At 35.5% G+C, this 19,277-nt stretch overlaps 1 protein-coding gene across 1 annotated transcript in view; it reads right to left on the bottom strand.

Moving 5' to 3' along the window:
- The window catches only part of MICU3 (mitochondrial calcium uptake family member 3), a 47,346-nt gene that overhangs the window by 14,730 nt on the left and 13,339 nt on the right, over window positions 1-19,277 (bottom strand). The window contains exons 2-8 of the mRNA XM_070948437.1: window positions 17,193-17,346; window positions 12,300-12,331; window positions 11,811-11,889; window positions 11,148-11,195; window positions 9,449-9,531; window positions 2,693-2,764; window positions 1,325-1,360 (exon numbers count right to left, since the gene is read on the bottom strand). Of these exons, the coding sequence (XP_070804538.1) occupies window positions 1,325-1,360; window positions 2,693-2,764; window positions 9,449-9,531; window positions 11,148-11,195; window positions 11,811-11,889; window positions 12,300-12,331; window positions 17,193-17,346 (504 nt within the window). The remainder of the gene's footprint in view (window positions 1-1,324; window positions 1,361-2,692; window positions 2,765-9,448; window positions 9,532-11,147; window positions 11,196-11,810; window positions 11,890-12,299; window positions 12,332-17,192; window positions 17,347-19,277) is intronic.

Genomic DNA, 19,277 nt, shown 5'->3' on the forward strand with positions numbered 1-19,277 from the left:
TGTCAGAAGGCACATGCAATGCATGCTTACTGCATGCATCAGACAAAGATCTGGGAAAGTAATACATAATATGAAGGTATGACAGTAAGTTTTTCTACTCTGACTCAGCCCACTTGTATCTATGCTGTGTCCTTAATGGTTCACTATTATCTTACATTATTTAAGAATGTTACTGCTCCTAAAAAGGATTGTATTTCTAACAGCAGAAAGTTAATTGCTTAAAATTAAACTCATAATTGAACTGATTGTTTCTCTTGTCTGCCTATCTCTTGCTCTAATTCTTCTAGACTACACAAGCTAGTCTTCATTCTAAGGGTGGTTCCAATTTTACCGACCTCTTTTATCTTACCTGGTTAATTAAAACATACACTAATACTGAATATTCCTTTGCTCTTTCTAAATAAAATAAACTGCCTGAAGAGAAGCTCATAGCTTAACTATTGAACCTGATACAGTAGTATTGAAATTTACCTACATGGTATGGTGAATTCAATTAAACTGGCAGCATACAAAGGGAGCATATAATCTTATATGTATAGTATTATCACTCACTACAAATATTAAGACTTGAATTTTAAGTTGTAGTCAAAAAATGTCATTGTCCTGAGTTTTAAGATATTTAAAATCTATAGTAATCACATTGTAAGTCTAAATATGAGTTCTCCATAAAGCAAAGAGGTTAGAAATAAAAACTTCCAGTATATTTATAGATGATCAAAAGCAAATAGAAGAACAAACAGCCGTTGCATCTCCCACCAGTTTTTTTCATCCACCTATGGTGTAAATCTGGAGCTGTCTTGGTGAACAACATAATAAAAATGGTTTATTTGATTGTTATTGGAGTGGAGGTAGAGGTGGGAGTGATTGCTTTTTTATTGCTTTTATACTGGGTTTTAATCTTGGTAAACTGCCAGAGCCATTGAGAATAAGTTGGGCAGCCATATAAATTTTCTTACATAAATAAATAATAAACGAATAAAATAAAAAGACACAATGACTATCTTGTCCTTCTACCTCAATATTATAGAACCAAAAAAAATCCAAGTTAGGCTTACTACAGATAGTTTCTCTTGATTTATAATGAACATGTGGCTTTAAAAGTGAATTGCTCCATACATTACAGTAAGTTATAATTTATATAATCACAGTTTATTAAATATGATTCGGTTGCTGAATTAACACATGCTAAGCCAAAATCAAATGAAATAAATTCTGTCTTAGTGAATATGTAAATCTAATCATTGCCAAATATACTGTATTGTAAATAATGTTTGTATCATAAAAATAGTGTTTATAGATCAGTAAACAAGTTTAGAATACATACATTAGTAGAACTGTGGTATCCATAAAGCTGGAGATGCTGATATAAAGCAGTATGAGTGAAGAGTTGAATTTCCGAATAAAACCAGTAGAAAAAAAGGAAAGAAATCAGCAATTAGCTAAGAGATACAAACCTGTATTGAAAAAAAGTTATAGCTGAGGTTATAAGCCACATTTTAATGTAGATTTTTAATTACCTTTAGATCACATTCTGATCTTAAAAATACAATTATACAACTGTAAAAATATAATTATATAAGACTAATAAGAAACAGAGTTATATCCCTATCAAAATACAAATTTCATTGTTTATGCAATTGTTCATAGAAAGTGTTAGAATCTTTTCCTTTTTGGTTGGTTCTGGCTCTTCCAAAGAAAGGAATAAAGCTGCTGGAGGAGAAGAAATTGCAAGATTGGTTCTAACATCTGAAATACTCTTATTTAAAGTGCTCTTCATTGGTACAAATGATCTATTTATGAACATCTAATTATGCCTGCTACTTATTTCTTTTGTATCTATCTCTTCTATTACCAGTAAAAACCCCCAGAGGCTTAGGTGCCCTTCATGCTATTCATCTATATTTTTAAAAGATGGATTTCTGACACAAGCAAGAACCTTTTGGAAAGATAAGCACATTACAAATTAGCAAATATCCCATGTAACATTTGCAATAGGCTCTCATTTACTTTTGAGTTATTAATTATTTTTAAATAAAAGGGTACATATAAGGTATTTTAATTGAGATAATTATCCATGAGAGGCACCATTCAAATTAGGTATTAGATACTTCCTAACACAGACATTTTAGCAGGTGGTGATTACTGATGATGGAAACATTTTAAAGGTTTTTTTAATAAAAATATGGTATACCAAATAGTATTAAAGTAATTGTAGAAGTATTTTACTGCAGTTTAGAAAAATCCTCACCATGGTAGTCATGTGAGAAATATTGTGTCTATAGTAGATAAAGTAAATTTGAATTCAGCTGTAATAGTTTTAACTGCCCAATAAATTATTTTCCATGTCAAAACCATACTCCCTTTAAAAAAAGATGGCAGGGCAATGCTAAAAATTATTGCACCTATTTTCCCTATCAAAATCAGGTATGATTATACTTGCAGCTTACAGTACTGTAGAAAAAGAATAGTTTATTTCCATCAGTCTGAAGATAAATTTGCTTGATTTTAAATCAGATTTTGTTCTTCTACAATTTCGGTTTCAGTTAAAGTTTGAACTATGATAAAGGCTCGTGTTCATCAAAAAAGAAAATGTGGAACTCCTGTTATTACTGTTTTGTAATATCCTTATCCTACTGAGAACAACATTCAAAGAATTATGAAAAACCCTTTAATATTTGTTTAAAATCCTTACCAGCATTCCACGCTTTTCTTCATCTCCTTTTCTTTCTTTCTTCTCATTTTTCTTTCTAAATATGTCTTGCAGCTGAAAAAAAATAAATTGTATCATCTATGGTTATTTATTTTAACAATGTTTATGGACAATACCATAGTCATAATACTTTGGGATACAATGTAGGAAAATAGAGTCTTAGCTTCAGCTGAATAATATACATTTATTTTTTAATAAAATAGTTTTAGATAGCTTTTAACTGCTATTCTCCCATATATAAAAGCAAATGCAGTATCATGTTAAGCAGCACACTGAAATCTCAATTTATTAATAAATGAAGTTTGACAGTTCCATTAGGTACTATGCATGCAAATACTGTAGATGTTGAGAGTTTCGTCCAAGAACTGTCATCTGCAACTTTTTTATTAATAACAGGAACCAACTCTGTAAATTGCATCTTGCATCTGCATCTGATTCAATTAACTTGGTCAAAATCTTCTAGACATACCTGATTGACATGCTACATTTAATATTATGGCATAGGTACAAAACCCTGGGCCAAAGATTATATGAAGTCTATCAGGTGGTATGTTGTGGCCTTAACTTCCTCTGCCCAATTCTTTTATTAATTGATTTGCTTTGATTTGTAAGGCCTCTCATCTAACAATAGTAAATAAAAATGAAAAATGAATAACAGTAAACAATGATCCCTACCCATGCTGGAAGTGGAGGCTTGCTGTGGAGCTATCAGTCAAGGAACTTTGGTAGGCAGGATCCAAAAGGGCCTTCTCTGCTATAGCCCCAACTCTCTGGAACATCCTTCCCCCTGGGGTAATGTCTACCCTTTTATCCTTCTGCAAGGGCCTAAAGACCTGGCTTTGCTGGTTGGCCTCGGGTCTCAATAGGGAAGTACCACACTGGAGTGGCTACTGGACTTATTAGCTGACATGACCTCCTCCTTGTGCTTCCTGCTTCCCTTCTGCTCATCTTTTAATTCACATTATTATATTTTATTGCTAATTTTTATTCTTTTCATTGCTTTGTTAGTGTTTGTTTAGATTTTTTATCATTTTTTTTCTGTTTCACTGTTTTACAACAGTGAAGAGTTACAGCAAGGAACTCTAATAATAAATAATATAAAAATTAAAAATAAAACAGAAAAAGCAATATAAAAACGCTATAACAGCAACCATTATCAACATCAGTATGTGTACATGTACGTAAGAGAAAAAATGTTGCATTTTGTTCGTGTGTACGGAAGAATGTAAGGCAAGAAATTGTTTTTGATCATATATATTTATTTTTAAACTTGGAAATTAAGTTTCAAATAAATATAAAACTAAGGACTCACCTGTGGAAATGGGGATCAACAGATAAAATCATAATATTAACATTTAATGCCTAACTTCATCCTACATTCACTTCTGAAATATTTCTGTGTGACTCAGCAACTTAATAACTTTGATAACTAGCTTTGATAACTAGCAAATGCACTATGTTTTTAGAAATAGCTGAGTCTCTGAACCAATATTGATATTCATTAAAAGCATAACAGTTCCACTGAAAATGTACCACTTCAGAATAGAAGGTGAAGCTTCATATTCTATTTATTTTCTCATGAACATTTCCAAATATAGAAAGTTATTTATTAAATAAGAAGGGTTCTAGCCTCATTTCTTTCACCGGCATATTAGCTTTCCAAGGAAAGAACATTCTTAAATGTAGAAGCCTTCATCATGTAATCTGCCACCTGCACTCTGTACCATTGACCCAAGAGATTACACCATATGTTCTTTTGAACATTTGAAACAGCTCACATTGGACTAAACTGTAAGGTTAGTTTTAAAAAAAGGTAAAGAGAGTGTTGGTAATTGAAAAGGCAAAAAGACCTTTAAAAGAAATCTTCCATGCTTTGATTTCCCTTACACCAGATACAGGGAAGAAGATCTTGTTGCATTCATCAGTAAAGCTCATTTGATCTTCTGGAAATGAACCTTTTGTGTAGAAGAAGTGCTACAGGATACCAAAGAATACAGCAGTGAACATGAATTAATCTAGGGGCACTTTTCATAGGAACATTGTCTGAAACAAAATAATGGGATTGACTGTTGAAAACTAAAGGACAAAACAACATCTCTTGTATCAAGGGAACAAAATCCCTCTGTTCTCTGATCTCAAACCTATGACATAAACAAACAGTTTTTTAAAGACAAAAATCTGTTAAGCATTTGATGACTTAATTTAGATAATTTTTAATGTTTTGCTGTATACAAAACCCTCTGGGTGTTATAAACTCTACATTATCATGTTTCACATTCTTATGCAATGAGACTTAATAAGTATCAACATGAAGAGTAATACTGTAGACTTTTTATTGTTTTATTGGTTTCCTTTACATAAAAGCTCACTCAGAGTTTCCTCTCAAGATCCTTTACATCTTACAGTCAAAGGCAAAATAGCAGGTACTGGAAAAGTCTTTGGTTTACATTAAATGTTTCTGTGGGAGTTTTTCTTAAAGCCCCTGTTCTATAATGTTGGTCACAATTTACACTCCTTTCGCATCCAGGCTTTTTTATACATAAACCACAAACGTTCTTATTTAGATGAAACTGCATCATATCTTCTTCCCTCTCAGTAGTAATTTACAAAATGCCTGTCCTTCATGTTTGCAAATTATGGTAGATATCTATCATTTCATACCTTCAAAATGCCAGATCAGCATCAGACTTATTCCAGTTACTTAGTCTATTAACTGGAGAGGAAATTTTTATTTATTTTTATACCCTGCTTTCTTACCATACCCCTCTGGTGCTTTCAAACTGATGGCTTCTAAAGACATTTTTTTTGGGGAAAAAAAACCCCTGTAAAATAAGTGATAGGGAAATGCGTGAATTGATACTTATAAAATTTCAATGACCTTTGAAAAATGCATGAAGAAGGAAGAATTATATGCATTAAAAGCTCTAGAAGCTCCTTCTATATCTCTTATTATGCTTACTTTCTCAACTTTCTTCTTCAGTTCACCTTCCTCTTCTCCCATACCTTTTCCTCCATTTAGGCTTCACAACCACATAGGGATATTAGCTAACCACCCTTTATGTTTCTTAATTTATCACTTTTTATCATATGAAGCTCCTCCATGTAGAATTCTCCTTTGGGAGAGGGGCTTGTGTGTTTTGTAATGCTGACAGCTATGCTAGAGGTATACGACCAGGAAATATATCAAGCCAGACAGGTCTCAATGAAGGAATCAGATTAAGAGTATCCACAAACCCATTAACCATGATGAGTCAACAAAAAAACCTGTTAACCTGTTGCCTTGGTTAACAAGGACTGCAGCAGTTGCTGTCCTTGGGCATCTATCGAAAAGTGAGCTACAGGCTCACCAAGAAAACTCTATAGAAAAAATCTTAAACATGTCAGTTAGGGTACCTAATTTTTTTTTTTTTAATTTGATTTATATGCCGCCCTTCTCCGGAGACTCAGGGTGGCTTACAATGCGTTAAGCAATAGCCTTCATACTTTTGTATATTTTATACAAAGTCAGCTTATTGCCCTCACAATCTGGGTCCTCATTTTACCTACCTTAGAAAGGATGGAAGGCTGAGTCAACCTTGAGCCTGGTGAGATTTGAACTTGCAGTAATTGCAGGCAGCTGATGTTAATAACAGTGCTTTAGTCTGCTTTAGTCTGCTGCACTACCAGGGCTCCCTGGTAGGATAACAGGAATCCCAGTTGCTGAGGCAGCCAGTGGCAGAAACAAATGGCTGCGCTGTATAGAGATACATTGGATAATCACATGGAAGCTCAGAGGAATGAGAGGGTAAATTAGATATTGTCAAACAAGAGATGATCAGATTGGAAATTGATCTCCTTGGAGCTACACTGGTCAGACAATGGCTTTTTCCAGTTTGAGGATTTCACTGTCTATTATTCAGGACATAATACCAGGAAAGCAAATGAAGTGGCGTTTATTGAAAGCAAGAAATTTGCTAGAGCAGTGGAAAGCTTCTCAACTGTCAGTGACCAAATTATGACCATCAGGATTTACGCCAAGCCCTCAGTATCACAGTGTCCAAATCTTTGCCCAAATGATTGCTGCAACAGAGCTTGAAATAGAGAGCTTTTATGCCATTATCCAAGGAACTCTGAAACAAGTGCCCAAAAATGACATTGTTTACATTTTGGGCAACTTCAATGCAAAAGTTGGCAAATAAATGGAAACAGGCATCACTGGCCATTTTCCACTAGGTGAGAGGAATGATGTAGGTGATCATTTGGTTCAATTTTGCCAAGAAAACCAATTTAGAATCATGAATACATGATTCAAACAGAACAAGCCCTGCTTATACACTTGAACCTCACTGACTGGATCTCACCATAATGAGACTGACTATGTCCTATGCACTCAACTATGGATCAGTTCAGTCCTTGCTGTTAAAAGCCAAGTGCTGATTGTGGCTCAGATCATGAATTGTTGGTGGCAAAGATTAAAATTAAACTCTGCACCATCAAAAAGACAGTTTCATGTCACTAAAATTCCTATTACATATACAATTAGGGTGAAAAATAGGTTGAACTCCTGGGCACCACTGAGAAGACGCCTGATGAACTGTGGCAGGAAATTCACCCAGCCATTATTAGAATTGCAGGAGAACACTTACTGTACATGAAGCCAGGAAAAAAGTGCAACTGGCCCTCAGATGAAACCATCAAAATAGCTGAGCAAAGAAAAGCATCCAAGGCAGCAGGCGAATGGAAGAAGTAAGAAAACTGAATGCAGCTTTCTAGAGGGCAACAAGGAAGGATAATGAAGTTTACTGGGATGACCAATGTAAACAATTTGAAGTGAACTACAGGAAGGGTTGCACCAGGAATGCATTTATGCAAGTCAAAAAAATCTGAGCACCATTTATTGCTCATAATGGCATCATTAAAAACAAGCAAGGGAAACAAACTGTCCAACCAACAAGGCATCCAGAACAGATGGCGAGCATATACAGAAGAGCTGTACCCATGTAGTAAAGGACCCAGCCTCAGGATGATGAGGAAATAGAAATAGAACTGGTCACTCTTAAGAAAGAGATCATATGGGTGATGACGCAAGTGCCAAACAACAAGACTGCAGGTGTTGACACTATCCCTGCAGAATTACTGAGACCTGTATACCCAGAGTCATGGGAGATCAGTGCCAGAAAATTTGAGAAACCAAATTTTCAATGATTGGAAACGTTCAGTGTTCACTCCATTGCCAAAAAAAGGTGATTCTAAAGATTGCTCCAATTATTGCACAATTGCCCTCATCCTTCACATCATCAAGATTCTGCTTAAAATTATACAACAATTTCTAGCACCAACTATTGAAAGGAAATTAGCAGATGTTCAAGCTGGCTTTCAAAAGGGTTGTGGCACTTTGTGACCATATTGCAAATCTGTGCTGGATAATAGAAAAATCTTGTGAATCATTTACATGTGCTTCATCAAGTACAAGAAGCCTTCAATTGTGTTGATAATGAGAAACTATGGGGAACCCTACAAGCCTGTGGATACCAGAACATCTGGTCAAATTGGTGCAATCACTATGCACAAAACAGAAAGCCACTGTGTGAACACCATATGGAGACACCAATTTGTTTAAGATAGAGAAAGAAATGTGGCACAGTTGCATTCTCTCCATTTTCTTATTCAACCTGTATGCCAAAATACGTAATCATGAGGAAGATAGATTTTGAAGAATCAAAAATTGGGCTACAGACTGAAGGAAGAAACATCAACAATCTGACGATGCAATTCTCCACTCAGAAAGCCTGAAACATCTGATCAAGAAAATCAAAGAAGAAAGTGAGAATTTTGGTCTCCTTCTGAACATCAAAATTCATGACCACTGCAAGGAATGGAAACATCAAAATAGAAATTGATGGTGAAGAAATAGAATGCATAGAAAATTTCACTTTCCTAGGGTCGCCAATCACTCAGAGCGGTGAATGTAGTGCAGAAATAAATCATTGGATTGCAATGTTGAACATGAGTCGAATATAGAAAAGCAAGGACATCAATTTGGCAACCAAAAGTAGGTTTGATTATTGTGTTCCCTATAGCTACCTATGATTGTGAAACTTAAATAAGAAAGACAGGAAGAAAATCAACTCATTTGACCTGTGGTGCTGGAGAAGACTCCTGCATATTCCTTGGGCAGCAAAGCTGACAAAAAAAAAAGTACTGGAGTGCATAACACCACACATGTCACTAGAAGGAAAAATCAGAAAACTGTCTCACTTATTTTGGCCATGTCACATGGGGAAATTTACTGAAGAAAGTAATTATGTTGGGAAGAGTTAACGGTAAAGGGAAACCTGGCCACCTATGCACACTGTGGCTGGACATTATCAAAGCTGACACCAGCCAGTGCATAGAAAAAGCAGTGCAAGATTGCAAGATATGAAGAGACTTGGCCCATAGACTTGCCAAGGTCAGACACGACTGACCATAAAGTCATCAACATCATCATCAAATGAAGAAGTCACATTAGGCAAGAAGAAAAGAGTCAAATGAAGAACCAAAGAATAAAAATCCCCTATACAACATAAAGGTTTAGGAAAATAATTTCTTAAAGTAAATAAATGGGAGATTTGTTTTCCTTTAGAATTTGAATTTGAGTAACGTTTATTTACAAAAAATAATTTTGCCTTGAAAAGATTTAAAAAGTTAAAAAACATATTATAACATTTAAAAAAAAGGAAAGCAACAATTTAAAAAAGTTACATGTAGCATACCTACCACCAAAAACTCTTTTTTGTCCACCATTTCATTTCCATCTGTATCAAACATGTTGAATGCTATTCTAAAACCAGCATGTGGTTCTGTCAAGAATGATAAAAAAAGATGTTAAGAGAAAATAAATATTTTAAGAATTTTACTGAAACTAAAGGCCAAGTTGTATACTACACTGGCAGCTATTCAAATATCAATACAACACCCCCCCAAATCATAAGGAAAAATGGAGTGACCTGCTTAAGATTACTAGCAAAAAGAATGCTATATCTGTACCTATACTTAACTCTTCTCCACACCACTTTTTTCAGCAAACCTGTTACTAAATGTATTTTCAGCTGTATGAAAAATGCTTCCCTGTGTATTGAAGTGAGAAAGGTGTTCATATCATATAAAATCAATCTGCCAGCCTCACTTTGCCTTTTTGACAGGAACGTACAGTGTTTCAACTATAAAATCGTTATTATTACACATAATTTGGTCCTGTTTCATCAAACACACTGTAGAGAACTTAATCCACTTTAAATGACAGCAGAACGCTAATAGCCTTTCCAAAAATGTATTCTTATACCAGCAGAATGCTTTTTTCCATATTTCTGATCTTCCAGATGTTATTATCAACCACTCAAAAGGTAGCCCAATACTCACTTCTCCTTTGTTTCTATACAAGAGTCTTGTCTTTCTTCAAAAAAGAGAATTAAATTTGTGGCATTGTTCAATATTTCAAAATGTATTGATGTTCCATGCCTTTTACTGAAACAGTACAGTGATATGAATGTCAGAAGGAATAGACCATGAAATATCATTTTAGATGTGGGCTACATAGTTACAGCAAAGTTTGGGTATAGCATAAGCCTCTCATATGGAAAAATGCTAAATCACTTTACATTTAATAAAGTTGCACTGTTGAGTTTAAGAGGTCACTTTCTTGAGTTGGCTAAAAACTGTACAGTATCAGCGTGACGTTTGCTGTCTGCATTGCCAATCAGTATCATGTTTATAATGCTTCTGTTCCCAATCTCTATCAGTCTTCTGATTTCTTTTCAAGATAATACTTTACAGATTTTATCCATCCTGAGGTTGCTGTCAAAGTAAAGGAAAAATCAATACTATAAAGCCAGCTTTTCTAAGTACTAACTGTGCTGCACAGCTAGTTAGCTATTTAACTAAGTTTTGGGTTGTTGCCTTACCACAAGACACCAGAAGCTGGGAATTTAGAGAGAAGTTCCTTTCCATTCTGAGATGTTGATGATTTTATCCAAGAACTGGGGAGTAAATTGATTTTCCGTATAAAGAATTTTGAGTAAGGAAAATCTTAAACCAAACAATCCCATACATACTTTCTAAGTATGATCAGGTAATTGTTTCACAAGTATTGGGGCCAATTTAAAACTGAGAAGTACAAGCTGAATTTTATTTGTTACTGTTTGTTATCAATAATAGGGAGTTTTCAATATTTCCACTATAGTAATTGCTATGCCAGTGTTTTTCAGCAGAATAAAGGATATAACTTTATCAGAACAGCTTCTAAACTATTATCCTTCATTATCTAAAGTAATTGTACTTGTATCTTCAATTATTTTTGGAAACTTTTTGCTAGGAGACTGCGAAAACAAATTACTTACAAATTATTAAAACATACAACATTAACATTACCCATTCATACATGCATCTGTGGAAAATACATATTACTCTGAATGCTTACTTGTTAAGATACATAGTAAAAAGAGATATTCCGTGTAAGAAATTATACCTGAAAAAGCAAATGAACAAATTAGCATCATTTTAACTTAAATATTAGCAAATCATGATTGAAGATATAGTAAAATTATTTATTTGCACATCATTCCATCTTTGCTCCAAGGAATTCATAGGGACTAACAAGGTTCCTCTAATTTTATTCTCACAACTTGTTAGAGCCGAGTCACCACCACCTTGTCATGTGAGGGCATTTTGGGCACTTGGCAACTGGCTCCTCTGTATGACTGGTTGCAGTGCCTTGTGGTCATCTTGACCATGATTTGAGATGGTTTTTGCCAGTTTAAGAGACTATGTTTGCTTAGTGACCATAGTGATGGCCACCACAAAAAGGGTTAAAAAAATTGGGTCCAGTCATGTGGGTGCCTCGACTTATGATTGTAGCAACACACAACCAGAAATCTGGTCTGAATTGCAGTTGTCAGCAACTAACCATATGTACATTTTTTGAATATTGCCCATATTGACGCTGAGAAAACAAAAATGCGTACTAGTAGTACTGCTACACTATAATCTCTAGTTGAGAATCAAAAGAATTTCATAGTAAAAACAAAGTAAAAACAAAGCAAAAGCAAAGCAAGTATTCTACAAAGTAAATATTCTTTAGTACCCCTTTCTTGGAGATTCCTGAAAAGCTTTGATGATCCTTTCCAAACTGGTGGAGTTTCAATAAGTATCTGATTCAATTCCTGCAAATTAGTTTTTAAAAAAGATGATGACATTGTCTTCATAATAAACACTCAGTGCATTTGCAAAGCTATACCCACTAACATATTTCTAGACAACACAGGATTGTACAGTCACAAAACAGGTCCCATGGAATTTGAATGTTTAGGTTGAAAACATTATTGAAAAACATTTCTGATAAAAATGCAGATTAAATTATAAAATATGCAAAGTAAGACACCAAGAATTACCTTACAGGGGAGATGGACAACATAAAAAATTAATATATAAATAAATAACACCTCACATGCTCAGCAACCATAGACCAATATTATTATTCCCATACATGAAATTGAGAATGAGCAGTTTGCCTAATGTTACTATTGCTTGAGTCAATGTATAAAACCCAATTTGGAAGAAAATTGTAACATACCTGTTTTGATAGTGTCTTCCACTGTTTTGTCTCTAAAACAAATACAAAACTAATTACTTATACAAGTATTTAATGACATGCTACTATATATGGCTGGCATGATCAACATCCTATCTCTAGTCATGTCGGGAAATAACCTTTCTAGTCTCAATGTTTTTCGAAACACATTTTAAATCTGTTCATTATTATGATCTTACTGATATGGGAATATCATGTATGGTAAATTAATATTAAAACCAAGGTGTAATTCACAAATAATAAAATTTGGGAAGGAAAAATTGTAAAGCTTTCCCACTAAAAATAGTAAAATTTTGTGGACATGTCCATGCAGTTTTCTTAGCAGTAATGAGGAATTAGTTTGCTTTTTGACTTTCCAGTCTAGGTTATAGCCATTACATTCCCTGGCAGTCTGTATTTGCCGGATAGATTCACTATTACTAATGATAATATTTAACCTAATACTTTCAAAATAAAACTGAATAATTAATAACATACTGTTTATAAAAATAATCTAAGAAATATAAATCCATTAGAAAAGTAACCATATCAAAAAATAGAGCTGCTGCAACAAAATGGGATTAGTAGCTGACATAAACTAAATTAATTGAAGTGGACAAGCTAGGAAAGCAAAAGAGACAACAAAGAGAAAAATGATATTGAATGAATAACTAATTTTGTTGGAGTACTTGTAGAATATTGGGATGAAATACATATATAAGACTTATAGAAAATTGTTATTATAATGTGAAGTAGCTTACATTGCCTTAAAGTTGTATTTAGAATTAAATATTGATAATTAAAAATGCTAGCTATATAATCAAGAACTAAAAGATTTTAGCTTTCAGTGCATCCTTAGAACAAAATTCATATTTCAGAGTTACCCTGAGGTAAGATGGACGGCCAATAAATTTTACAAATAAATAAATAAATAAATAAAAAATTCATAGAATTTATTTCTATAGATCATAAAGTTAGGTCCAAATGAATTTAATGATAGGATAACAACCTGACCATAAATATAAAGATATGTCTGGGCTAGTAACTAGTAGATTAAACCGTATACAATTATATAAAAGTATAGACTAAACTTAACGCCTGAATAATTCTTCTAGGACTCAGACCATGTAAAGTTTTACTTTGTAAAACTAGATGTTGTGCAATTTTAGAAGACCTTTGTATTTTTGATGTTGGTAATAGTACCAACCTGAATTCCATGATACAGTAACTGTAAACAGTGCTTTAGATAAAGATATTTTAAAAATAGTTCACCTGACTGTAACTGGATTATCTTTTCTTTCTGAAATTTGCACATAATAATTGGGATCACTGCAGTGGTGGGATTCAAGTAATTTAACAACCAGTTCTCTGCACTAATGATTTCTTCCAACAACCAGTTTGCCAAACTACTCAGAAAGTTAACAACAGTTCTCCTGAAGTGGTGCGAACTGGCTGAATCCCACCACTGGATCACTGGGACCAGAAGTTTTGTCTTCCGAGCTTTTGGACTCATGCTAGAGCCCATCTTTAGGGAACTTGTCTCTAGCAGAGTGCATATTTGAGGTGTCTGTGTGTGGTATTTGCTGTATATAAGACGCACCTTAGTTTTGGGGCAGGAAAATAGGGGAAAAAATATTCTGCCTACCAGGTATTCATCTGGCTAACATTCTTAGCCTGGTCAGCTTCAGCACATTAGTTCACTGGTTTTGAGAGTGTGTGCTTGATTGGGAATGAAATACAGCTTCTAAAGCACAGCTGATCATCGGAGGGAGCAGCAATGAGAACAGCAAGGTGAAGCGCGGAATATCGCTTCACTAGCAAGCACCTCATTGAGACTAAAAAACAGCTTCAAAAGAACATTGGAGGGAACCCCAGTGACTAAAGCAGGCAAAGCGCAGAAAGGGTAAAAGAAGGCAGGAGCTGTTTTGGGTAGCCATTTTGGGCACCGCGCATTGCGTTTTCAGCCTCCAAACGCATCACGTTTTCGGGAGGCGATTGGCGGCGATGTGCTTTGGTGATCCCCGCAGCCTAGAAGACCTCTCAAATGGAGCATTTGGAGGCTGAAAACACAACCTGCAGTGCCCAAAATGGCTAAGCCATTGTTGGTGGCAATCTCTGCAGCAAGGAAGAGGACATGCGGAGGCCAAAGAGTGGAGGCAGGAAGGTGGGTGGGGCTACATTGGGAGTATAAAATGCACCCAAATTTTCAGTCTCTTTTAGGGGGGAAAAGTGTGACTTACACTCTGAAAAATACAGTATATGGTACCTGTTGTATGTGGGTTTTTACATGTTGATTGGGGTGTTGATGGTTGGCTATTAAGTTGTTGGCTGTTGTTTGCTTGTGCTGCCAAGCCATCAGCTCCTAAATACTTGATAAGCTGGTAGTAAATCAGATTGGACTGACCCAGATTGGATTCTACAATATTATCCTAGGACACATATATTCATTCGCCTCCATTCATAAATATATTTTCATAAATGTTAATATGATTAGCTTTAAAAATAAGAATATGCCCTTTAGTTATAGTAATATTAATTAGAGTTAATTAAATCTTACATTTGGGCCCCTAAATTGTTTAAAAACTAATTAGCACCTCTCCTGGGACTTTAAACTCCATATAGGTAGCCTTCTGAATGAAGGCAAATATACATATCCCAGGATAATATTCCAGGATCCAATCTGGATCGGTAGAGAGAAGTTCCTGAGAATGGGCTTGAGCATGAGTCCTAAAGCTTGGAAAGTAGCCTTCATTCAGCAACCACAATTGGGGCTGATAACTTGGTTATTATGTGGAGAAGCAGTCACTAAATGAAACTATGACTCTACATGATCTTACTTGAGTTTTCCTTTACTTTACAGTTCTATGGAAGCCCTAATGTGAGGATTGGTCACAAAGTTACTTTTTCATTACCGCTCTGACTGTGAATGATTGCTAAAAGGCAATTGCTAAATAAGGGCTACCTGTAATTTCAAATAATCATTGCAGCCTTGGATATATACTGCTGCTATTCACTTGCTGTTTATTTTGCTGCTATTCTTGCTTCCCTAATTTCAACAGGGATATAAGAAAATGTACACAAAATGTAAGTATATAAGGGTTCATGAATTGGAATAGACATAGTAACAGGTCAGCCAATGGGGACTGTTTGGTGACCCAGACGGCTAGGAGCCTGGGAGCAGCTTAGGTTCACTGATCTGTACATATACAGTATATGAATGCTTCTGTGATTCTATAGCTTCTGTGTTTATATTGATTCTGTACTTCTGGATTCTGAGTTCTGGTTCTGGCTTCTGTTGTATTGTATTGTATATAAAGAAGTTTCTTTTGTAAATGAATCGTGCTGAATTGTTTACTTGTGTGCTGGTTGGATTGCTGCAAACTCTAAAACAAAAGGCCGTTTTTCAGATATTTTGGCTCCCAGGCCAAGATACAGTAGGCTTTAAACCTATTTATTCTTGACTTTATTTTCTTTCTTTTTCTATGTAGAAAAATGACCAAGTTGGTCTTCTTCAGAGTTTATGTTAATAAACATTCTGAATTTTTAACTTGCCACAATTGTCTTTATTAGAGCAATGGAACACTATTGACTCTATTTCTAAATAGATCTAAATTACATGTGAGCATGAATGTAATACCTATCTGCAGTCAGATGCATCAATCCCCAAGCTTGTGCTGCTGACTTAATCTACAACGCTATATTTGTTTTTCCTGTTGAAGGCATTGCAATTTCTGAAAAGATGTGATAGTTTTGAAAATATATCTAGTGTTGCCCAAGGGTGCTTTTTCAAAAGACAACTGGACTTGAAAAAGCACCTATGGGACAACTATGATCTGGATGACTGAGAATCTCCATAGATATCTAGTGTTACATTTCTTTCCTTTTTATATAATATTTTAGAAATCGGCTTTTTGAGTTGTCTTTGAGATATATCATTGTACTTAGTGGAATCTTAATTTTCAACATAGGGTATTAAAAATTTCTAATATACAAGCCCCACAGCTTGCAAGATAAGAAACTTATATAATGCTTTTGAGTTCCATGAGCAAAAATTGAAAATTACCAGTGGTGAAATGCTCCCAGTTTGGACCGGATCGCCTGCTCCGGTAGTGATGGCGGCGGGTGATTCGGAGAACCGGTAGCAAAAATCCCTGCTCTTCCCATGCCCATCTGAGCCACACAATCATCAGAGGCTTTTTTTTTTTACTTTTAAAAGCATTTTTTCTACAACCTCTTAGGCCAAAGAGGTTGTAGGAAAAAAATGCCTTTAAAAGCCTCTGATGATCCCAGCTGAGTTGCCTGATCGTCAGAGGCTTTTAAAAGCATTTTTTTCTGCAACCTCTTAAGGTTGTAGAAGAAATGCTTTTAAAAGTAAAAAAAAAAAAGTTGGCCATGCCCACCGAGTCACATTACCCCCCCCACCAAGCCATGCCCACAGAATTGGTAGTAACACATTTTACATTTCACCACTGATAATTACCAACAATGTAAGATCCTAACATATCCTATGAATTCAACCAATCACAGCATCTACTTATTAAATACATAACTCAAAAATATGGAAGATCTGAATTGTGCATCCACCAAATAAGGAAGTTTTAATTTTTAATTTTTAATTTTATTTTGATTTATATGCCGCCCTTCTCCAGAGACTCAGGGCGACTTACAAGGCGTTAAGCAATAGCCTTCATACTTTTGTACATTTTATACAAAGTCAGCTTATTGCCCCCACAAACCGGGTCCTCATTTTACCTACCTTAGAAAGGATGGAAGGTTGAGTCAACCTTGAGCCTGGTGAGAATTGAACTCGCAGTAATTGCAAGCAGCTGGAAGCTAAATACTATGAGGATTCACTACAGCAAGAATAATGTAGTTTTTAAAAAATTTCCTACTTACGTCTTGGTTCATCACTTGAAACAGACTGGATGAAATCATATGGTGTCATAAATAGCTGCCCTTCAAATTTTAAACTGGCAAATGTTAGAAATCGCCGCTCCCGGGAAGTTGCATAAAGCTCTAAATCTTCATGATCTGGTCTGTTTTCTGTGGCCTTCAGCAAACAATTGAAAAGTGATTAGTTATTCCAATTATTGTTTCTAAAACTGTGTTTCAAACACTAAATTGTTACTTTTTCTTTATTATTTTTATCTCTTTTCATATTTTAAATTCTTTAGCCCCATATGGTAATCATCACAGCTATTGTGTTTTATTGTAAAAACAAGGATATGTTAGCTATTGTGATAATAATATGGGTTACATTTTTCAGAGAAGTCAAGTAGGAAACAGTAAATGGTGGTGTATTTTTTTACTATAAAATGATTACTTAGCAAAGCTGCTTATAAAAGAAAGAACTTCCATCGCACAAGGCTGTTATGTTCATCTTGGTCTGAAACAAACTGCCCAAATTATTCAGATTCAAAGATTTTTATGAAACACAATGAAAATCACACCTGATACACCATGTAATGAGATCCCAGAGAAGACAAAAGCACTGGTGAGGTAATGGGTAAGAGTCAGTAAGGGTCCAGTTTCTATTCTTACTTTTGGAGATTATCTGATTAAAATATCTTTGTAATTAGCGGCAAACCTCAAAAACTTTCATGAAAACAGATCCCCATCAAATGAAATTAAAAACGTGTGTCTTGCAGTGATTTTTTTATCAAGTTAACCCTCAGTAGTTTTAAAAAAACTGAACAGTCATTTATATCAAGAAAACTGTCATGAATCTATGACTGAACTTGAATAAGATTTTAGTTTAGATTTTAAACCTTCTTCCTCCATCCACTCATGGAATATAAAGGTTGCAAGAAGCCCCTGAGCCACAGCTCAGCATGAAGTCACAACCACTCCTCCAGCCATTGCACCCTGGCCCAGCAGCCCACCAGTTACAGCTACCGTGGGAAGCCCCAGCCAGATTCAGCAGTGTGGTGTGGAGCCACATCATCTCTGCAAAGCTACAACCAGGCCAGCAGTAAAGCGTGGTATGAAGCTGTAGATGCCTTGGGACGCCCCAGCCTGACCCAGCAATGTATGGCACAAAGCCACACTAGAAAGGAACTAGGAAGCCACAGATGCCCAAGCTCAGTCCTAAATACCATCGTCGGCCTGCACTCCAAGGCCTCTGCTGCCCTGGACTCCACCACCCCAGCTAACTACTGTCTTGCTTCTGTTGCTGGCCATTCACAAGGCAGCTTCTGGCAATGTAAAGGCATTTTCTCCAGGTCTTGTGAGAAAATTACTATGTTTGATCTGGGGAAGAAGGTGTGGCCATCAGCTGCGTCATACAGGGCCAGGGTGGGCATACTTGATCAGCAGCAAGAGCAAGAAGACAGTGAAAGTCACGTAGGATGGCAGGGGGCACAGGGGGGCATGTAGGATGGCAGGGGGCGCATGGGGGCAAAAATGGGAAGATTGGTGAGTGGAGGCAGATGAAGTGCCCCGGAAGTTGTAAATACAGGCAGGCTGCCAAGCGCCTGGATTTTGATCATGTGACCATGGAGCATGATCAAAATCCAGGTACTTGGCAGCCTGTCCATATAGCTGCAATAGCCATAACTTGGGGATCAATCCTAAATCCTTTCATTCATTGCTGCCTTAACTTTGAACAATCCCTGAATGAATAACCATTAAAATAAAAGGACTAGCAATACTACAGGTGATTGGAATTTCTATCGTTATTTTTGCTGGACTTGTAGTTTTCGCTTGCCTGAATCACATGAAAATGGGCAAATTACATAGCTTCCAAATATGGTTGAAAGATTATTTGTGAGGACACCAAAAAACTCAGGGACAGTAATGAATATCTGGGCTATAGCTGCAATGCATATTCCCTTAACTTAAGACATTTCAAAACTATTTACAAATGTCTGATTAAAAGAAATATTGCCATTTCTTAGTTGCTTTCCAGTTCTTTCCTCAGTTTATTGATTTCATCTCCTAGTTACAAATAAAAGGTTTAGTTACCAAAGCAAGCTTTTCCAC

This window comes from Pituophis catenifer, unplaced genomic scaffold (genome assembly GCF_029215685.1).
Source record: "Pituophis catenifer annectens isolate HBS135680 unplaced genomic scaffold, rPitCat1.0.hap2 SCAF_8, whole genome shotgun sequence".
In the NCBI taxonomy this organism is placed as follows: domain Eukaryota; kingdom Metazoa; phylum Chordata; class Lepidosauria; order Squamata; family Colubridae; genus Pituophis; species Pituophis catenifer.